Below are 23377 nucleotides of genomic sequence, written 5' to 3'. Positions count from 1 at the left end.
TTCTGTTATTTGGGAGGAGATTGGAGAGAGAAAGTGGAAGATAAAAAAGGAAATAGAATTTTGGGGATTTATATTCAAAAGAAGGTATTGTCTTATATATAAGGTCATTATGGGTATCGTAATTTAGTATGAAACCTAGAGATTCGTATTTTCTACAGAGATGGAACCATTTAGACTAGATTTTCATTTAAATTAATATTTTGGTTTAATATTTCATATTAGGGTTATGGTGGACTAAAAGTGTGTTTAGGTGTAGGTTTTTGGACTACAAACTAAAAAATTATAAATAAAATTTCTACTCCTCTCCACGATAATAAGAGACATTTTAAGACCAAATACCTTTTGTTTGATAGTTTCACCAGGAGCAAAAAAAAAAAAAATTGTATAATAGCGTCCACAGAGATAAATCCAAACGAGGTTGAAGTAATTTTTTCCCAACGTTCTTTTCTTTGGAAGTCTATGTTTTTCTTAACAATGAAGTAGAAGAGAGTAAGAATTTAGGTTTTCACCATTATTTTTGTTTTTGTCTTAGAAGATTTTTAAAATAAACCTTCTTTTCCATTAAAATGTTATCGGTTAATAAATGCCTGATAAAATGTCATTGCTTTTCGTTCATACATGTATAAAAAATCCTTCCTTGCATTTTGGACATAACTAAATTCAGGTTTCCTTTGCGATAAAAATTTTCAGGTTACAAAATTTCAAATGGAATATTTTGGTCCCTTTTCTTTCCTGCCAACTTCTACAACCGTTCTCTCCACGCCGGTATTATCAGCTATTTTTTTTGGGTTATTTCCCTAATGGCCCCCAACTTTGTGACCAGCTTCCCGCCTGGCCCCCTACTTTACGAAAAATATCCATATGGGCTCCTTCTGTTATAACACCGTCACTCTCTCTCCTCCATCATGTTTTCTCTCTCTGGCAAGTCATGCCACATCATCTGTTACGCTACCTCATCACCTTCTCCGGCGAGAGTCGCCGGCCGGCAAATTTCCGGCCGGCGACTTTAAACCTATAAAAAAAAAGAAATTTTTTTTCTCTTCCTCTCTCTCTCTAAATTTTTTTTTTTTTCTTTCTTCTCTCTCTCTCTAAAACTGTTAGATCTAGAGACAGAGAGAAGATTCATCACGAACAGGTCTGTTCGTGATGAATCTTCTCTCTCTCTCTAGAAAAAAAAAATTTAGAGAGAGAGAGAGGAAGAGAAAAAAAAAGTTTTTTTTTTAGGTTTGAAGTCGCCGGCCGGAAATTGGCCGGCAGGCGACTCTCGCCGGAGAAGGTGATGAGGTGGCGTAACAGATGATGTTGCATGACTTGGCAGAGAGAGAGAAAACATGATGGAGGAGAGAGAGTGACGGTGTTATAACAGAAGGGGGCCATATGGGTATTTTTCGTAAAGTAGGGGGCCAAGCGGGAAGCTGGTCACAATGTTGGGGCCATTAGGGAAATAACCCATTTTTTTTTCAAAATTCTCTCTCCACTTACTACTACCAACACCGTCACCACCATTTCTCTTATCTCCTTTTATCTCTCACATCTTTCTCCTTTTTCTAGGTTAAATCTCATTTTCTTTCTCTATCTTCACTATTTCTCACTTTCCTCACTTTTGGCTAAATCTTTCTCGTTCTTTCTCTATCATCACGATTCCTAAGAAGAGAAATTTATTTCCGCAGATTAGGCGAAGGGGAAAGATTTCAAGAGAACCCCTAAAACCATCGATCGAGGATTTAGTGGTTGGTTGACAAGAGACTCACACAAGAATCTCGTGGTCGATCGACCACGAGATGTGTACTAGTCGGTCTCGTGTCGATTAAGACAGTTAACCCTCAATCGAGCGGGTGGTTCCTAAATTTATACTTTGTGCTGAAGATAGAGAAAGAAATGAATTTTTCTTAATTACCTATATGATATGTGAATTGATTTTTCCATCTATATAATAAAACAGATGGATGGGTGCTGGCTGGGAAAAAATCCTGAATAAATCCAGTCGTCCGATCCACATTAGGCGTTGCTTTAGATGTGGACTAGGTTCCCACCGCGCCTTACGAGCGCGGTAGATCGCTCTTGGCTAACGCCATTGTGGTTGATTACATCTCAATTTTACGAGTAAAGTGTTCATGATTATTCTCCGATTGTGAGTGTACTGTGGGATATATGATCACACCCTCTCACATCAAGTCGGGTCGATCTTACAGTAAGAAGTGCATGCACATTGTGCTCATTTTACATCTTTTGGTGACATGTGGTTACCTATCATCTGAAATCAGTACGTGATTTCATTCGAAATCAGTACATGATTTCAAATGAGAGGTACTCGCATGACCCCATATGGGCTTTTCGAGGCTTTTCGGACCACAAAAAGGGACCATCATTCGAGTGGGAGTTTTTGCCAAAATTTCTTCCGATTCCAACCAAATAATTCCAAAATCAATCCGGGCCATCCAAAAGGCTAAAACGGATTTCTCTTTAAATTGAATTATGAAATCATTAAGAATCGAACCAATATTTTTCCGAAATTGACCCGGGCTTTCTCGAGCCTAAAACGGAGTTTTTCTTAAAGTTGATTTTAGAAATCATAAAAGATAAAATCGGAACGCACCATTAGTTGAATTCTTCGAATTTAGACTTAAGGTCCGTAATGTGACATGTGATATCAACAAAAGTATCTCCCAAGATAATCATGCATATATAATTCTTAGCCTTGATATATTATATGATTGCATATGATGTGAATGCGGGAAACTAGTATGGCCATAGATTTATATCTTTATTCTTGTTTTAAGCACGGATGGGTGCATGCTTTGTAATTAATTTTAATTTCAAGTTTATACGATCTGCGAATCGTTAGAGTCTTGTAATTAGAGTTTAAGGGTCTATAAGTCCATTGAAGAAACTCGAGGATGAAATCCAAAGGCGAGTGGGAGAAATCAATGGAGGTTCAAAGATGGTGATCTAAGACGAACCGAAAGGCGAAACAAGAAGAAAACCAAAGGAGATTAGATCTTCTAGGTTAGGGGTCATACTAGGATCCATGTCTGCTTGATTTACTTTCTCACGCGCATTTACTTACTTATTTACGCTTTATGTCGTGGATGTTAGTTAGGCTAAATAGTTCACTCACCCGGAACGACGGAGTCAAAGGGTAGGGCCTTCGTCCGCTTTACTCCGAAGAACTGAGATCTTGGAATCACTTATTCAATCGGGGACGATTTTTATTGAATAATGTGGGAAAACTGAGTTTTTCAAAAACGATAACGAGTTTTAAGACTTTGCCATTTCTTTATGTAGAATTAAGATGACACATGAAAACGGTTTCAACTTTAAAATCACACCTAAGAGAGGTGATGATCCACTTCCTAGAATGGAAGAATGAATCCGAGAATAGTTCTCAGATTCAAAAGGAAAGCTTACTAGAATACCCAATCCCAATGTTGACTCATACCGAAGAAGGTCAAAAGCCATTTGCAAGCAATCTTATAACATTCTCTTTGGAAGAGTAATGGATGCTAGCATAACCATTAAGACAAACTAAGAAAGAATTTCCCACAGAAGTCATAAATGGAGAGGTACGAGACCTCCAAGGCAATCTGAAAGTCATCCTAACGGAAGACAACAGAATACATCTATCACCCAAATTCAATATCGATTGAACAAAGATAGATAAGACCTTAAAAGAGTCACTCAGATTGTTACGAACAAACTGAGCAGAACATACGGGAATATCTAATCTAAGAAAGGTTCTTGAGATTTGGTACAAAGAATCGAAGAAAGAGCTCTTGAGATTCAAAAGGGCAAAAGGATCAGTCAAGTGAGACAAACATTTGATCAAAGAAAAGCAGTTGTCGAGTACATGATCAAGAGTATTTCTCATTACTGTGAATGTTTCTAAACAATGGCTAGACCATTTAAGAGGAAACTACCTTTAGCACCTGGAGGACAAAAAGGAATGAAATTATGAATTCCGGTTCCGTATCCTTGTTAACAAAGTTAAAAACAAGTATCGTAAAATTCCTTCATCAGGTATTTAAGACTAGATGAGCGGCTCAGTGGGAGCTTAAGGGAATTACATACTTGACTAAAAGAAGTAAAGATCCAAGAGGGAGCAGAAGCAGTAATGCTAGGGATGCTGAAAGGGATCAAAGTCTTCTTTTAGACACTGATCTAGCTTAGAACTTAATAGTGATTATTTTGTTCTTCTAGAAACATATGATGTTTTAAACCAGTGGTAAAATTAACTGAAGGCTAACATTGATAATGGCTAAAATAAAGAGATTCAAACTCATTAAACTTCAGCATTGTCAATTAGGTCTTAAGGACTGAATTGACAAAGTCACCCTTTTCAAAAGGCATAGAGACTGGTAATCTATTAGGACTCATACAGTGTTATGCAGACCTATAAGTTTACTTGCAGAAGCTAACGAGAGAAACTTCAAATACGTACTCTGACAACTTCATGAAGTATGGAAACGTACAAATCATAAAGTATAAGTCGGAATGTTTGAAAGGTTCAAACAAAGTACAAACCGAAGTAAAAGAATCATTTTGACAAGAGAGTTTAAGTCATCCAATTAGATTGGAGTGGTAAAAACTTGAGTCAAATACTTGATAACCATCAAAGGAGTTGAGAAACCGTTTCCCAACTCGCTCCATGGAACACATCTGAGGGATGGTGGATTCAGTGGGAGTAATCGAACATTGCTATGCATAATTCGATCAAAGATGGGTTTAAGCTAGTCTTCCAAATATTTTTGGACATATTCTAGAAACGATTGTTTTCACACTTACCAAAGTCCGTCTAACAGCTAAGCTTGTAAAAGCATTACAAAATTAGCTAAAGTCTGACGCAATTTCTTTAGAAGAAAAATTTGGGCTTCTTCCATAACCAATCAAGAGAACAAAGTGTTTGTTGCTCATGATAGTATTCTTCTAATAATTAGCACACCTAGTAGTCTGGGAGAAAATCACTAATTATTACAAGAACAAGTGGGAGAAAAGTACAAGTCGATTTAATTCGATCATGAGAAAAATCATGGAGGGTCATGAAGAACAATCATGAAACTTGTACAAGACGATTAAATTCGACCAAGAGCAACAAACTGCGGCGCCTCGGAAAAGGAAAGGTTAAAGATATGATGTTGTAAACCCACCGCACAAAAGCGAATGTCATTCGCAGGAGAACTCTCAAAGCGAGTGAAAGTGTCTCTAAAGGAATATGTCAAAGTAGTTGAGAAAATTCCAAATTGTTGTTCAAAAGCCCTAGAAAGGTCAAAATAAAATCTTAAAGACTCAGAAAATAAAGGTTATTTCTGAAGAGATAAAAGACCTGCGCGGAAACGGAAACTGACTCTAGATTTTGGCTAGAAGCCAAAATCATCGTGGAATCCATATCTCGTCAAGACATGAAGCTTGATAATTTAAGTCAACAGAAGACCTAAATTGGTTTTCCAAAGTAGAAAACTGAGAAGGATGGAAACATTCATGTTTCCCGAAACTAGACAAGAAGAATAAGATTCTTCCAATCAAGTTATGTCCATAGGCATGCTTCAGAAATCTATCGACGGATTAAAAGCACGCAAGAGTTAGAATCTTCGATTCAAAAGGCAATCAAAGAAGTTTGATTCCTGAGGAATGAAGATAATCTTGAATCACGAGTTTCAAGAAGGTAAGTGGGAGAAACAAACCTTCCGGGTCCGTATGCTGAGTACATACAAAAGATTGAGTACGACATAAGATGTTGTGTAACAGTGAACACACTGACTAAATAAAAGGACCACATACAAGGATGAAATGCCATTTTGGGCATCTGAAGATCTATAGCATAGATCAAAAGGATGATAGGATTGGAGAGACTCAGTACGCTGAGATGCTTGAGATCCGAAACAGAAAATCTAAGACTCGGAAAGTCTAAAAGAATTTCGACCCAAAAACTCATGACAGAGGGCGTTGCAAAACTCGGAGTCTGAAAAGACACCGATGAGCTAGCACGCATGAGAGAGACATTTATGTTCGAAAACATAAAGTCAATCATGTTGGACATGATTAGCATTTAAACATCCGAATTCGGATTGGAAAACCGAAACACTACTTAGTACATCCTAGAAGGCTAAAGGATGAAGTAGTACAAAAGTTGAACATGTCATCGTAGCAAACTTCCAGACATGGAAGGAAAGTAGGCTAAAAGTGTTTTAAGCCGGGAACTGTTGCAAATACTACACAAAGAATTAAAGGCCTTAACTCTAGTAAAGATTACTAGATATTATCAAGGTTGAAGATAGCAATCTTCAAATTAATTGATAATAAGCAAAGTTTAAAACCGACTACCACGGTAGTCAAACTAAACTGTCACCTAAGACATAGTATGAGACTCATACACAGTCTAAGGCATGAGGTAAATTTGAAATAAACCTCGACGAGTAAAACTGAGTGGGTAAAAAGAGTTTTACGGAAGAGGCTCAGATTTACAACTCTCGTTATCAGAAATAATAGAGTTATTTCACAAGTCGTCTAAATTTGGTTTAGTGTTTAAACGACAGTCCATTGATGATAAAACATTCCGAATAGGTTTGTCAGATACGTGATCCGATGAATGAAACCCTATTAAGTGAACTTGGAATATTTATTATCAAAAACCCTGGTCCAGGTCATTGCATGGACAACAATGACTCACGAAGACTAGCACGGGAGTCGATGGGATAGCGCAGTTTCATGGGCTATAGGAATAGTATATTCTATTCGACTACGTGGGTGTGTAAAAGGTTTATACACTGGATAACCCTCAAATGAGAAGTACATCACTCATGATGAACGTCAATACTTCTCATAAAGACAATTGGAGAGATTCCTCAAAACATGAGTGCTCCACTCATCTTATGAAAGGAATGTCCGACTTTGGTTCCGTCAAACGCCGCGCCGTAAAAGGAGGTTATAAAGACGGATACTGGGAAGGACAGGATAGACATGAAGTTAAGTGGGAGTGCAAGAATGGATTGTGTCACCCTTATCACATTAGGTACAAAGTGTCTCAAGGCCACTTGATGAGTAGCAACTGAAAATGCGTGGCCGCGCTCAAACGGATTAAAATTTAATCGTTTGTCTTTTACAGTTGTACTCGGATATCAAGAAAGTCTGAATGACGTGACGTATCAGATGGGATACTAAATTGACACGGGAATCGAGGCATTGCACTTGTTCTAAGTCCAAGTGGGAGTCTGAAGGAGTTGAAGGAGATGTCCTTCGACCAAGGTGACAATGCGAACAATTTGTCGGATAGGACAATTGATGTGGAAGATCATCAAGTCCGATTGATTTAGGGATCGTAGAGTTGTAGCTAGAGACCAACTACGATCGTCGAATTACGAAGTAATTCGCGGCTAACTTCGATCGGATCCTACAACGGGTTACACATAAGAGTGACAAATTGATCTAGGATATGACTAGTGGGAGTGAGATATAATCATGGGAGTGTCCCATAAACATATCTCATAGGCCTAAAAAGGAATTAGGCAAAGATAGTACAAAAAGGCAAAAAACAGGGTTTTTGGGCCTAGACCGGTTCGGGTACTTCTAGGACTTGGATTGGGCTGAATTTTGGAGGGTTAGTTGCTGATATAATAAACATTATATCTGCCAATTTTCGTGGTGTTTGGACACCTCCTCCTTAGGGAATTGAGAAAATATCAATAGTTGCTATTTTCGACTATTTCCCTAAATCTTATTCTAAAGGGTGTTTTGGGAAACCTAAAAGGAGGTGTATTCTTATTAGGGTTCTATATAAACACTCTTAGGGCAAAGAATAAGGTGTGGAATTTCTCTCTAAGCTTTCTTACTCTACCACATCAAGTAGAGAGGAGAAAGTGAGCTAATTCCCATTAACTATCTATCTAGTCAAAAAGAAGAAGGTGTTCTTCTTTCCAACCACCATTGGTGTGCTAGCTATACAACAAGGTGGGAGATCAAATTGATTGCTCGTGTCCCAAGTAGAGGAGCTACACTTGAAGCTCTTGGTCTTCTTCAATCAATTCAACTAGTTCGAGGGAAAAGCGATTAAGGTAATCTACTATCTCCGTTAGTTTAATTACTAGTTTTGCATGTGATCCTGGGGATACTAGTGTAGACATTAGATGTCTTATTTCCGCTATAAACACTAGTATAAGGGTTTAAATCCCTACAACTCTTGCATCTGAAAATTCTCTACAACACAAAAAGTATCCCATCAACGTCGACGTTTGTAGTTCAGCTCTTTGTTGAACAACTCCAGGTAAATCTGTAGGATCGAACAGTACATTATGCATACCCGGTAGATGTACTGCCAATCTCACAACATAAAGATTTTCTTCATGGAATGAATGACCGAAGAGTCTCCAAGCAGCTTCAGGCGGAGCAATGTACCTTGAATCAAGATACTATTTAATCTCATCTGCCCCCCCCCCCAATAACCCTAGTCGTGCGATCTCCCCCCTTATAAATATATTTGTTGATATATTTCACATACATCTGACGCTTGCACACACTTCAACGTTGATGTGACAATCAAACATTTTTTAGAGGTACGGATTATATGGAACCACATTTAGGCTGTTAACTTTACGACCACGTACAGTAAAAACACGTCCATCATTACGACGACGATAGAGTGGATAACCATCTTCACCCAGAACTGTAGAATCTACAAATTTTCTAGGATATCCTTTCGTACACTTACCCTTGTTCATACATGGTGCATTTGGTTTTTCTTCTCCGCAAGGACCGTGAATCATACAATTTTTAACAGTATTAAATAATAAGGGATCTTCCTCTTGATCTGGAAATTCTGCACAAACAACTCTGTCGACCTGGTCTGCATCCCGAATCTTGTCTTTTTTTCCAAGGAATATAAGAGCATGCATATGTGGTAAACCACGTTTATGAAATTCAATCGTGTAGACATGAGCAACAACTTCACCAAAAACATTATTTTCTTTTATCTCTTTCATCAGGTGTTTTCGTTTTAGCTCAAATACACGTGCGACCAAGTCTAGACGATATAATGCCGTTTGATGTGGCAGTAAAACACTGGTTATTTCTGGCCATTTCGGATTTGCAGTCATGGTGAGAAAAATATCTGGGTGATGGTTGTATCGAGTAATAGCCATAGAATCTTAATAAATTTCGAACATATTTCTTGCTTTACCTGTAAATGAAGATGGTAGAATGAGTTTTTTACCAATTTGATCCGGAGGCAATCCATCTCCTGCTATATTAGTAAGACCACAATAAAGCTTGGAACGGAGCACATCCTGCCCACATCTGATAACACATCAATCGACTTTGTTCTGTTGAAGCCCAAGCATCTACTAAAAACTCTTGAAATAATTTTCCTCCTATTACAATAGTAGAATATTCTGAAGGCCTCTGAAAGAGTCTATAACTGAAATACTCCATTTGAGTTATCCGTACCTTACCTTGTCGATCATTTTGAACTTCCCACTGCTTAAGATCAGGTTCCCATCCAAGCTCACCATATAGAAAAACAATACATAATGGAGCGGTAAATAAGCTGGATGACATTCAGATATCCGCATTAGTTCTGTATTACCCCTTAAATGTAAAACAATATCTCTCACTGTATGCTTTTCAGTACCATCTCCAGGCAATATAACAGCTATTTCGTCCGCAGTTGGTAGATTATAACGTCTTCTATCAGTCACCGAATTATAATGTAGATAGGCAGGTATATTTTGGTCGGACTTTATGTTCATCTGATTAAGAATAGAATAAGTTTGGCGATATTTGGGATAAAATACATTAAACTCTAACAAAGTATCCTGAATAATCTTCAGGACATCCACATTAAGGTCTTCATTTCTTGAGGAACGAATGTTTATAGTAGCAGATGCATCATCATGAATATATAGTTGAGCGTATGAACCTTCTGTGCCACGATCTGGCAAGAGAGACCCTGTTCAATGACGCAATTCTCCATGTATCGTAAAAGAATTTGGACCACCTGACGTTAAAATCCTCGGTTGCAATGAGCATCCAAGACTTGTAAATGCGTTCGCCGCATTGTAACGTCGTATATTTGAACGGAACGAAGATGAAAGATGATTATTTCCTTCATATAATTTTTTTAGACCTCGAGATGGTTCCAGCAGTCAAGGAAGACGTATTTTACCTTGCAAGCAACACCTTCCAAATTTTGGTCTAACAATAGACGACCTCACCAATTTTTCGTCAATCCAAAGTAAAGCTTCGCAATTCGGACAAACTATATCCATAAGTCCGAGGAAATGACGTTCAATTGAGAGTTGAGAGTTGTTTTGGATCAAATTTGGCACTGAGTGATCACTATTTTGACTTTGATTCAGAGGTACAACCGATGATATTTCATTATTTTCGTTCTGACGTTGGGAGTTTTGAAAATTATGGATAGTCGGCTAAATAATGAAATATATAAAAAATAATCAAATTTTAATAATACTTGGAACTTTAAATTCAAAAAGTAAAATGATTATTACACAAAAATAAAATTGTAATTTATATTATAAATTTTCAAAAGAATTTAAAATAGAACGACAACACGCCCACTGACCTCTTCAGGAATAGCGTTATGAACGTGAGATGAAATTTCCATCTATTAAGAATTTAGAAAGAAATAAAAATTATAATCGAATGTTCATGTCATCATCAGACATAATTCAATATTATAAATTCTAAATTGAAATTCTAAATTTAGAATGGAATGACGGAACACACACTAACCTCTTCAGGAATAACATTATGAATGTGAGATTCACATACAATCTATTAAGAAATCAACAAAAGTTGATAGTTACAATCAAATATTCATGTTATCCACAAATATATAATCAGATATTATAAATTAAAATATAATGTCTCAATTTTAATTAAGCACCTCTTCCGATCTTTCTCTTCTTTCACCAATTGTCAACGATGAACGATATCTTCGTTGTAAAATCTCTCTTTCACTACGCGCCCGTTGGGATAATGTGCATGGTGATAACGGAGTATCCTACCAAAAAGTGTAAATGTAAATTAAGTCACATACTACAATTGTGATTTATTAAAATTCATAGATATTTAATGCTTACATCAAAATCTGCTGCTTTTCTTTTTCCCTTCTCTTCTCGTGTGAATCTTCTTCTTTCCTGAGGCACTTGATTAGACGTTGTATAAACTGCCAAGTTTGGAAGCTCGTAAAGGTCGAAATTGAAACGGATCAACTAATAATTCAGAAAATGAAAAAGTGTGTGTGTGAGAGAGAGTGTCTGTATGCGTTTGAGATAGACAAAGAGATGCTAATACTTAGGTTTGGATATGTTTCATTTTCTTCCGTCGGATGAGTTCTTTGTTCGCGATTAGAGTCACTAAACTTTGTCTCTCTCAAACCGAGAAGAAAGAGAAAATGATTCATGAAGACCAAAAGAATATAGTAACCTGTGTGTGTGTCTTTGTGTGAGAGAGAGAGAATATAGTAAATAAAATAAGCCGGAAGACTAAAGAAAGTATAAGCAAATTGAAGTTATGAAACAACTTGAAGGTGCTGATTTAAAAGTATAAAAGTTGTGAAATTTACAACTTACCGAAGATTTCGACGACTTTGGACAGAATAGAGATTCAGTGAAGCATTTCTTCAAAGTTACAAACACTTTCCTGCAATTCAAAAAACTGATGAAGAAAAGAAACAACTACAAATATATGAGAAATATATAAGCAAATTTGAAGACATTAACAACGTAATATTATTTTATCCAAATATCTACAGATATTTTATGAATCAATATCTACAGTAGATATTGTATTCTCAATATGACAATGATTTCAAGAAATTTCGGTATGATATCAACCCCAAACTGCAAACAATCTACCAAAACACTTAAGTTGAAAGATCAATTGGTTTCGAGGTATTCAAATACAGTACATTGTCAAAGTTCTTGCACACTCATGATGATTTGTAATGTTTGAAGGATTATGGTATGTTTTGTCGAAGTCACATCACGTAATAATGCTGATGAATGTCAGTATAATGATACTAATGATTTTTCAAATGCAATGATGAGGTTGGTATGATAATCTTTTTGCGTAATCTATCCAATTTGTATTCTTGATCTGGTTGATATCTTTGAAACCTAAAGATTCAATCTGTAGGAACTTCAAATCTATACGTTCTGAAAGCAAGACCAAGGAGCATTATTCTACTGTAGACGTGTAATTTCCAAGTCAAATCATGGATCAAGAAATACAGTAATTAAAGACATCCTAAAAGATATATAGACTCGATCACTTTGGAGTAATTAAAGACATTAACCTCAAGTTGTAATAATGTTTGTCTATTAGGCAAAAGTATACGTTGCAAGAAGTTTTCCTGGAAAAGTAAACAATGTAATTAGTTATATTGCAAAAGTAAACAAAGTAAAAAAGAAACCATCCTTGTAGACTGAAATCCAACCTAGCTCGTAACTACAATGGGATTAGTTATATTGCAAAAGTAAACAAAGTAAGAAAGAAACCATCCTTATATACTGAAATCCAACCTAGCTCATAACTACCGAAAAATAATTTCCCGTGAAGATTCCTGTGAAGGTTCGTGTAACACTCGGCTTAAAATATTCCAGTGAGGCATATTTTCAAACACTTGGTGAGCAATTCAACAATCTAAATTTATAGCCAAGTTCTTACAAAATCGAGAGGCTGCTCCAGCTTGAAAGAGATCTTAGGCACGAAGACGAACAAAAATCAAAAGATCTATAAATATATAGCACCAAGTTCTTACAAAATCGAGAGGCTCCTCCAGCTTGAAAGAGATCTTAGGCACGAAGATGAACAAAAACAATAGACGAACAAAAAAACCAAATCTGAAATACGATTTCTTTCTGCAATTTTGAAGAATTTAATCAAAGTTCGGAAGATATATGTATGATGAATATGTAAACAACCTAGAACCTTCGTAATGTGATATAGAGAAACACTCCATACACTAACAACAATAGCATACGCAACTGTTACAGTGATATATATGATAAATTCCTTAATTTGACCGTTCCTTAACTGATACGATTTGAAAGGTTAAATTATGATGATGATAATAAACCAGATTTCAAACAATTCGATTTCAAATCATTATGATGATAACAATAAAAAATATCCATTTTTCTGAATCAATCCAGACACTTTCAAACCCAAAGTGTGCTTCTGGAGCTTCAACAAAAAAATAAAAAAATAGTGATACGAATTAAGGCTTTCAGTTGAAGGATCAAAAGTCGAACAAAAACCCCAAAGTTAATCTAGTACAAAGAAATGAAATGCTAAATTAAGAAATCACAAACTAACCAAGTAGACGAATGGACTTAGAAAGCCAGAGAAAATGAAAGGAGATAGACAAAGACAAACCTATAATTCAAATTCACCCATTAAGCACATTCGTCTTGGTGCCATAAAAGTTTATTGAAGTATAAAAGTAAGAAAACAATAGCAATCTACTATTGACCTTCACTTTGGGTTTTGATTCGTAGGGTTTCTTCCCTTTTCGCTGAAATATCTTTTGGGTTTTGATTTATAGGTTTTACGTTTTCCACCTCCACGGTTTTCTCCTGAGAAATCAAACTAAGATTTTGGATAGACTTCAAATTCTTGGATAGCCAGAGTTCTTCGGAAGAAGTTAGGGAGTTTCACAATCGTGCGAGTTCGAGAATCGTGGGGAGGTTGGTGAGATAGTAGGGATATGTATAAAATTACTTTAATGCCCTTTTATTTTTATTCTATTTACATTATAGTATTTTATATGAACCGTTCGATTTAACGAAAACTAAATCTGCCAAAAGCAATGGACGGTCAGACTTATCTCGTGGATAACTGACTGAACTGTTTTAATATAATAGATTCAACAAAATCCAGCCTATAGCCGTGACTTCCTCTTCTTCCTTCTCATCTGACATGTCTTTTGAGGAAAGACATATTTTCTTCTGTTGCTTCATTTTGTGGCTTCTCAGTTCTGTTCCTTCGTTTTGTGTCTTCTCAGGAAAGGTTGAATTTTTTTTCTTCATCTTTGTGAATGTGTATATGTTGTTGATTGCTTATTTGGGTTAGGAAATTCAAATAAACAGGAACCCGGGTTTCTCAAACTAATTTACATAGTAGGTTTCCTGAATCAGAAACTATGGTTTGTTTGGTCGTTTTAAAACTAGGGTTTCTTCTCATTTTATATTCAGGGAGATAGTCATCTTATCAGTTATGTTGCTTCATTTTGTGGCTTCTCGCTTCATTCTGTGTCTTCGGAAGAAAGGTTAGTATTCTTTTGCTTCATCTTTGTGAATGTTATTTGTTGTGGATTTCTAATTTGGGTGATGAAATACTGTTTATTTGAATTAGAAACTGGAAACAGAGTGAGATTTCTTCTCACATTGTATAGGAACAACTGATATAATTAGGGTGTGTGTAAGGTGTAAACTTTTGTTTTGTTTGACTCCGTTATGACGGATGTGTGTTAGACGAACAGACATCTCTGTTAGCCGTTAAGTCCACTCTATAAATAAGAGCTTCATCTCTCTAAACTGGTTAATGAAATCATTTCACTGAATTTCACATGGTATCCGAGCCTTCGTCTCTGTAATTCACTAAGATAGAGAGAGAAAAACCTTCAATTCTGTCTCTAATGGAGTTTCGAAACTCATCATCATCATCATCTACAACTTCATCTACCGCAAAAGAATTTAGAAATCAACAAATCTCAGTGTCTAATGTTACTAATTTCATCTCTGAAAGGTTAGATGAAAGTAATTTTCTGATCTGGAAAGATCAGGTTGAATCTATGTTGATAGGAATTGATCTTATTGGATACATCGATGGATCAATATCTGAACCAGATCAATTCATAGTAGAAGATAACAAACAAATTCTGAATCCTCAATATCAAATTTGGAGAAAGGAAGATCATGTTGTCAAGTTTTAAAGGCAACAATGTCTCATTCTGTTTCTTCAGATGTTCTTGGATTGAAAACTGCTAGATCAATCTGGAATTATCTTGAAACAGTTTATACTGAAGAATTTGAGGCTAAAAAATCACTTATTCGTTATCAGATTCAAAATATCAGGAAAGGAGAATCGAGCATCACAAAGTATCTTCAAGAAATAAAGGTATTAGCCGACTCCTTAACCTCTATAATGCTAGAATACCTGATTCAGAGTTAGTAAGTCTAACTTTACAAGGTCTTGAAGATTCATATGATCAATTTGTTATTGCTATGCATAATCGTGATGATTTACCTACTTTTGCTGAACTTCGATCTCTTCTTCTTCACCACAAACAATGGCTTTTGAAGAAGCAAACAACATCAAGTGATAATGCTTCAGCATTTTTCACTAAGAAAACTAATCAAAAAAGGAATTACTCTCAAAACACCTACAATAACCAGAGTACTTCTTCAAACAACCAGGTTTCTCAACATAAACCACAACATCAACAACAACAACAATCCAATCAAGTTTCTCATGGAGAACTTGCACAAAACTTTGATTTTTCGACAATTCCTTGTGGAATTTTTCGTAGATGGGGTCACCAAGCTAACAAATTTCGCTTTAGGTATACTCCACCAAAGACTACTCAGTCTAATCAAAATACTACTTCAAATCAAAGTTCATTCAAGAACAATATAAGTTCTAAATTTGCTGGCCTTCATATTGATGAATCCAGTTCTAAAGAAGAATGTAATCTGGTTGTTCATGATGATATATATTTTGATGATATAAGTTCTGATGATGAGTGCTTGTTTACTAAAGATGATCTGGTGACTGAACAAAAGATCAATTTTGTGAGTAAAGAAGTTGAATCTGGAACTCCTTAGCTAGTAGATTCTGGTGCTACAAGCCATATGACACCTGATGCTTCATGTCTTAGTCAAGTTCGAGATTATACTGGTGCCAATGGAGTACGAGTAGGTAATGGAAAGAAACTTTTAATTACTCAAACAGGTTACTCTACTCTTGCTACCTCCTCAAAGAATTTTTACTTAAATAATGTCTTGCTGGTACCACACATATCTCGCAATTTGTTATCCGTCTCTAAATTTACTAAAGATAACAGTTGTTCAATTGAGTTTTCTCCTTGGGGATACTCCATTAAGGATGTTAATACTCAAGCTATTCTTGGTCAAGGACCAGTAGTCAATGATTTATATTCATTGACTGATGAAAACTTGCTGCCCACCATTGAGGACTCCTATGGTCTTTTAGCTGAAACAGGTACATCAGCCTTATGGCACCAGAGACTTGGCCATCCAGCTCACAAGATCATAAAAGGTCTTCATCATACTGAGCAAATTCAACTCTCATCTCTGCAATTTGATGGAGTCTGCTCTTCTTGTCAATTTGGGAAAAATAAGAAATTGCCTTTTAAAGACTCCATCACAAACACATTAGCACCTTTTGAATTACTTCATTGTGATATTTGGGGTCCAGCACATGTGGTGTCTAGAGAAGGTTTCAGATACTACATCATATTTGTGGATGATTATAGCAGGTTTCATTGGCTTTTACCTCTTAAAAACAAGTCTGATGCTTTAGCATGCTTTAGAACATTCAAAACTATGGTTGACACTCAATTTGAAGTCAAGATAAAGGAGTTTCAAACAGATGGTGCACCAGAATTGTCTAAGGGACCATTTAAGGCTTTTCTTGATGAGTGTGGTACGCTTCTTCGATGTTCCTGCCCACACACACCTCAGCAAAATGGTGTGGCAGAGAGAAAGCATCGCCATATTACAGAGCTGGGTCTTACTTTATCCTTTCAAGCTTCATTTCCCAAGACATTTTGGCTGGATTGTTTTGTACATGCCACCTACCTGATTAATCGTTTGCCCACTAAGGTACTTCATCTTAAATCTCCTTTTGAAGTTCTTTACACTGTGCAACCTGATCATTCAAACCTTAAGGTCCTCGGATGTTTGTGTTATCCCCACCTAGGGGCTTATAAGGCTGATAAGCTGAGTCCAAAGACTGCAAAGTGTGTATTTCTCGGCTTCACTCCTTATCATAAAGGTTTCAAATGCTATGAACCTGAAACTGCCAAAACTTACATCTCTAGACATGCTCAATTTGATGAACTTGTTTTTCTTTATGCTCACATGTCTGATATATCAGAATCCCCTTCACATGACCCACCCTTGGTTTCTTTACCTTTGCTCTCTGTTGTGCCTAGCCCATCATTTCCAACTGTACAACCTCTCCCATCTTCGGAGTCAGCTACTTCTCCTGCACATGACCATTCTCCTTCATTTTCAGAGTCTTCTACCTCTCCCTCTCCTCCTCCGATTCCTTCTCACACTATGTTGACTCGAGCAAAAGCAGGTATAACCAAACCCAAGTACCTTCCTAATTTTGTGAGCAATTTTTCCATATGTCACCCACTACCTGCTACTTATCTCTCTGAAATTCAACATTCCAAAGAACCATCTACCTTTAAGGAGGCAATCAAAGATCATAATTGGATTCACGCTATGGAGGTTGAGTTTGAATTTGGAAAAGAATCAAACTTGGGTGTTGGTTCCTCTTCAAGCTTCTATGAATGTTGTAGGGTGTAAATGGGTTTTTAAACTTAAATTGAAGGTTGATGGCTCAATTGAGAGGTATAAGGCACGGTTGGTTGCTAAGGGCTTCCACCAACAAGATGGAATTGATTTTCATGAGACCTTTAGCCCTGTGGTGATATCTATTACCATTAGAGTGGTTCTTACTATGGCAGTTACTAAAGGGTGGTGTGTGAGACAATTGGATGTCTCTAATGCTTTTCTCCATGGCACTCTTGAGGAGGATGTGTTCATGGAGCAACCTCAGGGCTTTGTTGATCCATCTCAGCCTAATTATGTGTGTCACTTGAAGAGATCCTTGTATGGGTTGAAGCAGGCTCCAAGAGCCTGGTTTCAGAGATTTGCTGGTTATCTACTTCAGGCTGGGTTTTGTAAGAGTGAGGCTGATCCATCTATGTTTATTCATCAACATGGTTCTAATTTCATCATCTTGCTTTTATATGTTGATGACATTGTTCTCACTGGTTCATCTCCAGCCTTATAGATTCTTTGATTGCTGCTTTGGGGTTAGAATTTGCAATGAAGGATTTTGGCGACCTTCACTATTTTTTGGGCATTGAAGTTCATAGGGAGGCCTCTTCTATGCTGCTAACTCAGAGAAAGTACACTTTGGATCTGCTTGACAAAGCTGATATGAGAGATTGTAAGCCTTGTGACACACCCATACCTTCTGGTCCTCGGGTATCTTCTCTTGAGGGTGATTTGTTACCCGATGCCACTAGTTTCCGAAGTCTCGTGGGTGCTCTTCAATACTTGACACTCACTCGACCTGATATTGCTTTTGGGGTTCACTATGTAGCTCAGTTTATGCATGCCCCTCGCACATCTCATCTTCAGTTGGTCAAAAGGATTTTACGTTATTTGAAAGGTACTATTGGCTCTGGAATCACATTGGTTTCAGGAGATCTGACCTCCATTACTGCCTTCTCTGACTCTGACTGGGCAGGGTGTCCAGACTCTCGTCGTTCTACGCAAGGCTTCTGCATATTTCTAGGCGATTCTTTGATTTCTTGGTCTTCTAAGAAACAACATACTGTTGCTAAGTCCTCTGCTGAGGCTGAGTACAAATCTCTGTCTTCCGCTGCCTCTGAAGTTGTTTGGCTTACTTCTTTATTGGCTGAACTTGGCATTACTGCTACTACCCTATTTGATCTCTTTTGTGATAACCAGAGTGCCAATCAACTTGCCCTCAATCATGTTTTTCATGCTAGGACGAAGCATATTGAGGTTGATTTTCACTTTGTTCGGGATTTAGTCCTCCAAAGAGTTCTTCTTCCTCGATTTATCTCCACTGATCGTCAGCTAGCTGATATTTTTACCAAGGGTCTTCCCTTTGCTGCTTTCAGCTACTTTCGAAGCAAACTCATGGTGTATCTTCCCACATCAGTTTGAGGGGGAGTATAAGAACAACTGATATAATTGGGGTGTATGTAAGGTGTGAACTTTTGTTTTGTTTGACTCCGTTATGACGGATGTGTGTTAGACTAACGGACATCTCTGTTAGCCGTTAAGTCTACTCTATAAATAAGAGCTTCATCTCTCTAAACTGGTTAATGAAATCATTACACTGAATTTCACACATTGATTTACGAAGTAGTTTTTTTGAATCGGAAAACTAATGCGTCTTCTCATTTTATATTCAGGGAGCTAGTCAGAAAACTGTAATAAAATTGAAGCTCTCTAATGGGTGAATCAGGATTTGGAGGTGACACTCTCTATCTTCGTTACAATAGACATATAACTTTTAGGTTAATCTAATTTGGAGGGATATTCTAATCTACTTTGTGTATGTGTTTGATGAAGTGTCAAATAGAATTTAATATAGTTTGTGTTTGATGCTGCCATATATGTATTTGATTAGATGTTTAATAGAAATTTTGAATTAGAACGTAAAATAGGATAACCTCCTACCTTTGTTTTTTTCAATTTGCGTTTATCTTGATTTTTTCTAAAGTCGATTTTGTAAAAAGGTTTGGGTTTCTTTTTCTTTTCTATCATTCCTTGCTTAGGAATAGAGATTTCATTTTCAAGGATACGAATATACATGGTTTTTGAGCGGCTCTTTTTTCTTTTCAATCCTTCCTTGCTTAGGAATAGAGATTTCATTTTTAGTGAAGATTTCTAGGATACATGTATACATGGTTTTGGAGCACCTACTAAAGGATTTAGTTGTCATGAGTTTCGTTTCAGATTCTTAGTTTCCGGTAGGCACTCTTTTGAATTGTCAAAACGATGAATGATGGGAGTCTATTTTTTATTGCAGATGAGCTCTTAAACCATTGTTTTTAAGAGCTTGAAGATGATGGAATTGACATCGTATGCCACCAGTTCTTTTCTATCATTCAATGTTAGATCGAGCGGTTGAACCATAAATGGAATAGTGGAGACTAAAAAGATGGTGGGAAAATTGTCCAGCGAGGAAAACAATCACATCTCTTCAGCTTCGATGATTAGCACTTCTTCCATTAAGAGGTTAACCCTAAAAGCCTAAGTTCTCTTTAGTTAATTTTCAAGTAAAAAAAATCCTAATCTTTGTTGAAAACCATTAGAACTCTTTCTTTGTGGTTTGAAGTTTAGGTTATTATGGAATGAAGGTGATGGCAGGAATGGCTTCATCAAAATGTATGTGGTGTTTCATTGAAGTCGGTTTTAACTTTTGGACTACAATATATCCTTTATCTTGCTATGTTTCGATTTACAAGACTTGAAACTTCTGTAAGCTCCTATAATTTTCTTTGAAGTTATTCTTTCAGATAAATTAAATTGAAATTCAGTGGTCTCATTTGTTTATATCCAACTTAGATGTTTGGTAATCTCTTCCTCTTAAGATTGACTATTTGATTAAAGTTGTGAGATTATCTCAAGTGGTATTTGGCTAGACATATTTTTTCAGGATTTGCATTATCGCGAGTCATGGATGTCAGAAGATACAAAATCAGCGTACGTATATATTTTAGATTTATACATATTCAATTTTCTAATCTTTCAATTACTGGTCAATGTTATTGACCCTATACAACTTTAATAATAAATGAGGTTTTAATCTATCTAATACGAAAACCAATTTCTTCTTATAGTTTGATGTTTCCAACTCAATAACTGGTAGTTTTATGATTATTCAATACTTCACACGCACGCACGCACGCACACACACAATATATATACATATAACTAATTGGGACAAATGCAGAGAACCCTTCTTCACTGGAGATCTAACAAAGCCAACTCAGGTCGAAGATCTATGTTTTTAGGTTTGTTCTCTAATCACGTCTTTCTCTAAAATTTCTTATGTCATTGTTGTTCAATATGTTTCAAAATTTTCGTATCTTTTAATTATGATCATTGTTACACTACACGTGTCCTACTTATTTCGGTTTAGTGGTAGTATGACTTAATTTTATCAAAGTCTAAATATGGGTTTATACACGTCCAAGTAAACTTGAGAAAGTCATTGTTGATTATGGAAGAAATAACGTTTTTGATTCTACTAAATTACTCGCATGTTATTTTTTTATATGGATCTTATGGAAAGTTGGAAAACTTGATAATGAAATTAAGGAAACAAAATGCGAAAAAATATATTTACTGGGATCCCAGGCAACATGAGAACAAACTTAACTTTCTAAAGCTAAAAAATGTATGTGGTTTGTGGTGGTTGCTTGCCAACCGGGAGGTTTCTGCCAGAGCTTATGTATTACTACCATGCAAGTTATATTCGATACTCTTCATGCATTACTTTTGTTTATACAATCCATGTTTCTTTTGATTTAATTAAGCTATGAAAATCTTTATGCATTATCTTTAAATTACCTATCTTGTGGTATTAAACATTGAAAATCTTCAATAAAATGTTACTTCAATAATAGAATTACATTGGTATTGCGCCACATTGAAGTGGAAAGGAATAACGCAAACTTCATCAAAATACCTTGATCATGCCTGTGTCGCGATAAGTAGTACATGGACATGAGATAAACATCAAATCCACGGCAAGAAGTGCTTGTTCAAGTAGAATGGACCAAAGAAGATAAGTTCTGATTTAGGATTAGAAATTCTGGTTTGATTCATAATTATATAGTCAACATACTTTTAACATGTGGGTATATGTTAGATAGCAAATTTTGAGAATTATATTTGTTTCAACGATCCCATATTTTGGGTTCTGGTCTTGTCTGGTCACAGTGACTAGGATCAGTTTGAAGTAGTTTTATTGATTTGTTCAATCAGGTTGCTACTAATCACAGTGGGTTCTTATTCACCTCCATTATTTGTTCTATTTCTTCCTTGAAATTTTCATTTTCATAATTGTTAGTTTGTAGTACAATTTTAGTCTATTCTTTTGAACCAATTCAAATTTCTATCAATAGGTTCAGATTTACTTTTTCAGAAGAAAAATAGTTCAGATTTACTTATGTTTACCGTTCCCGAAGGCACGGGCCATACGCTAGTCATTATATGAAGAGAAGGAAGAACTATATTCCAAGAAAAACTTTTCATCTCTCCCAGTTGTTGTACCATCAAGAAGTTGAAAATTCGATCCTCTTCTTCTTCTTCTTCGAGCTATGCTCCCATAGTAGGAGCTAACGGAGCTATGCATCCCTCTTTTTATGTAGCAGAACTGCTTCTTCGTGTTCTTTTGCGGAGCCTTTTCATTTTTTTCCATCTTTTCGGTTACCTCTTCATTCTCGTTTTTTCTTCTTCTTTCTATCAGAGTTTTTTTTAGGCTTCTAAATCCCCATCGTTACTAGTATAGGGTGTGATAGGAGAAGTAAGTGCAGAAAACAGGTTCCTTACGAGAGATTGGAGGGGTTTTCTCCTTGTCTCAGTCTCTCTGTGCCTTCTTATCACGTCTAACTTCCCTTATGTCGTCAAAAGGGTTGCTTGCATCGTGGTGAAGGTATCCGCATCTTGTTTCTTTTCTTCCCTTAAACGGACTATATCTTCTACTATATCTCCATCTTCGAACATAGTAATAGCGGATCCGAATGGTCAGATGTTCCGGAAGGTATTAAATGTCTGGGTTACTGAACTGACTGCCCATTCCTCTAGCAAAGTAGCACCAAAGTGGTGACGTCGAAAAGTGGTTTCTCAGATATCCGTAAGATTTTTTCTTGTAAGTTTTGACTTAATTGTTACTGCTCCTTCCTCTAGCACCAAAGTGGTGATTCGAGCTTAATGAATCATGAAATAAGGTTCGAACCATTTTCAAGGCAAACTTGTGACAACTTATACTGGTCGGCATGGTGGTGGTCAATCACTGATAATGATTTTGCTGTGGTTAGCCTCATGGTTTAGCCATTTATAGAATCTTTATGATCATGATCGTAAGATCGTCTGTTATGAAAGCAGATAGTAGGCATTATCTGGCCTTCTCGTCATTGCTATTTAAACATAGCAAAACTCAAAGTGACGAGCTTTCATCTGCCAACCCCTGTAATCTCGGCTCATGTGGCAAGGTTTACTCGAAGCCACTTCTTTGCTTGCCTTTATGTTTATAACAGAGTTTCAAAGTGACTAAGAGACTCGTGCTGACCTCCCTAATCTAGGACTCAGATGGCAGAAGTTTTTCGGGCCCACTTCTTTGTTGGTCCTATCAAAAATCTGCTCGTACATTATCTGGGGTTCAGACACGTTTTGTTCAGGTCAATCTCTAGATTTCATGGCTAATCAAAGTTGACCAATATTTATCTCAATATTTTATACCACCAAAAATCGCGAAATAGAGAGAGATATCTAGAGCTGGAGAGGGAGATATATTTAGAGCTCGAGAGAGATAGATATATCGTCATCAGTTGAGTTTA

The 23377-nt window shown here is 36.5% G+C and overlaps 2 protein-coding genes and 1 long non-coding RNA gene across 6 annotated transcripts; 1 reads left to right on the top strand and 2 right to left on the bottom strand.

Moving 5' to 3' along the window:
- Positions 1-8537: 8537 nt before the first annotated feature.
- On the bottom strand, positions 8538-9128 carry LOC147530957 (uncharacterized). Its single transcript, XM_086649699.1, has one exon. It carries the CDS (start codon positions 9126-9128, stop codon positions 8538-8540), a length of 591 nt encoding a protein of 196 aa, XP_086505825.1.
- Positions 9129-10733: 1605 nt separating this feature from the next.
- LOC147530956 (uncharacterized) lies at positions 10734-11173 on the bottom strand. The gene is made up of 2 exons (XR_015227185.1): positions 11088-11173; positions 10734-11008 (listed from the first exon to the last, which is right to left on the bottom strand). It is a non-coding gene; the product is annotated as an uncharacterized LOC147530956 (long non-coding RNA).
- A 3379-nt stretch (positions 11174-14552) lies between these two features.
- On the top strand, positions 14553-21839 carry LOC147530955 (myosin heavy chain-like protein). Of its 4 annotated transcripts, XM_086650988.1 has the most exons (6): positions 14553-16856; positions 19220-19281; positions 19840-20048; positions 20154-20516; positions 20767-20827; positions 21443-21839. In XM_086650988.1, exons 1-2 carry the CDS (start codon positions 15864-15866, stop codon positions 19265-19267), a joined length of 1041 nt encoding a protein of 346 aa, XP_086507114.1. In that variant the 5' UTR covers positions 14553-15863; the 3' UTR covers positions 19268-19281; positions 19840-20048; positions 20154-20516; positions 20767-20827; positions 21443-21839. The 4 variants fall into 4 exon arrangements, with proteins under 4 accessions (XP_086507114.1, XP_086507113.1, XP_086507115.1 ...); XM_086650987.1 differs by lacking the exon at positions 21443-21839 and having other exon boundaries at positions 14553-19011; positions 20154-21089; XM_086650989.1 differs by lacking the exons at positions 20767-20827; positions 21443-21839 and having other exon boundaries at positions 20149-20358.
- The last annotated feature ends 1538 nt before the right edge of the window (positions 21840-23377 follow it).

This window comes from Eschscholzia californica, unplaced genomic scaffold (genome assembly GCF_041429995.1).
Source record: "Eschscholzia californica isolate CP2 unplaced genomic scaffold, dmEscCali1.0.p SCAF_6, whole genome shotgun sequence".
Lineage (NCBI taxonomy): Eukaryota > Viridiplantae > Streptophyta > Magnoliopsida > Ranunculales > Papaveraceae > Eschscholzia > Eschscholzia californica.
Note: the sequence above shows the minus strand (reverse complement) of the source record. Positions and strands in the feature narration are given on the sequence as shown.

What these genes read in the sequence shown, in the direction of transcription:
- LOC147530957 (XM_086649699.1), bottom strand. Translation starts at nt 9,128, where the DNA reads ATGGCTATTACTCGATACAACCATCACCCAGATATTTTTCTCACCATG.
- LOC147530955 (XM_086650987.1), top strand. Translation starts at nt 15,864, where the DNA reads ATGACACCTGATGCTTCATGTCTTAGTCAAGTTCGAGATTATACTGGT.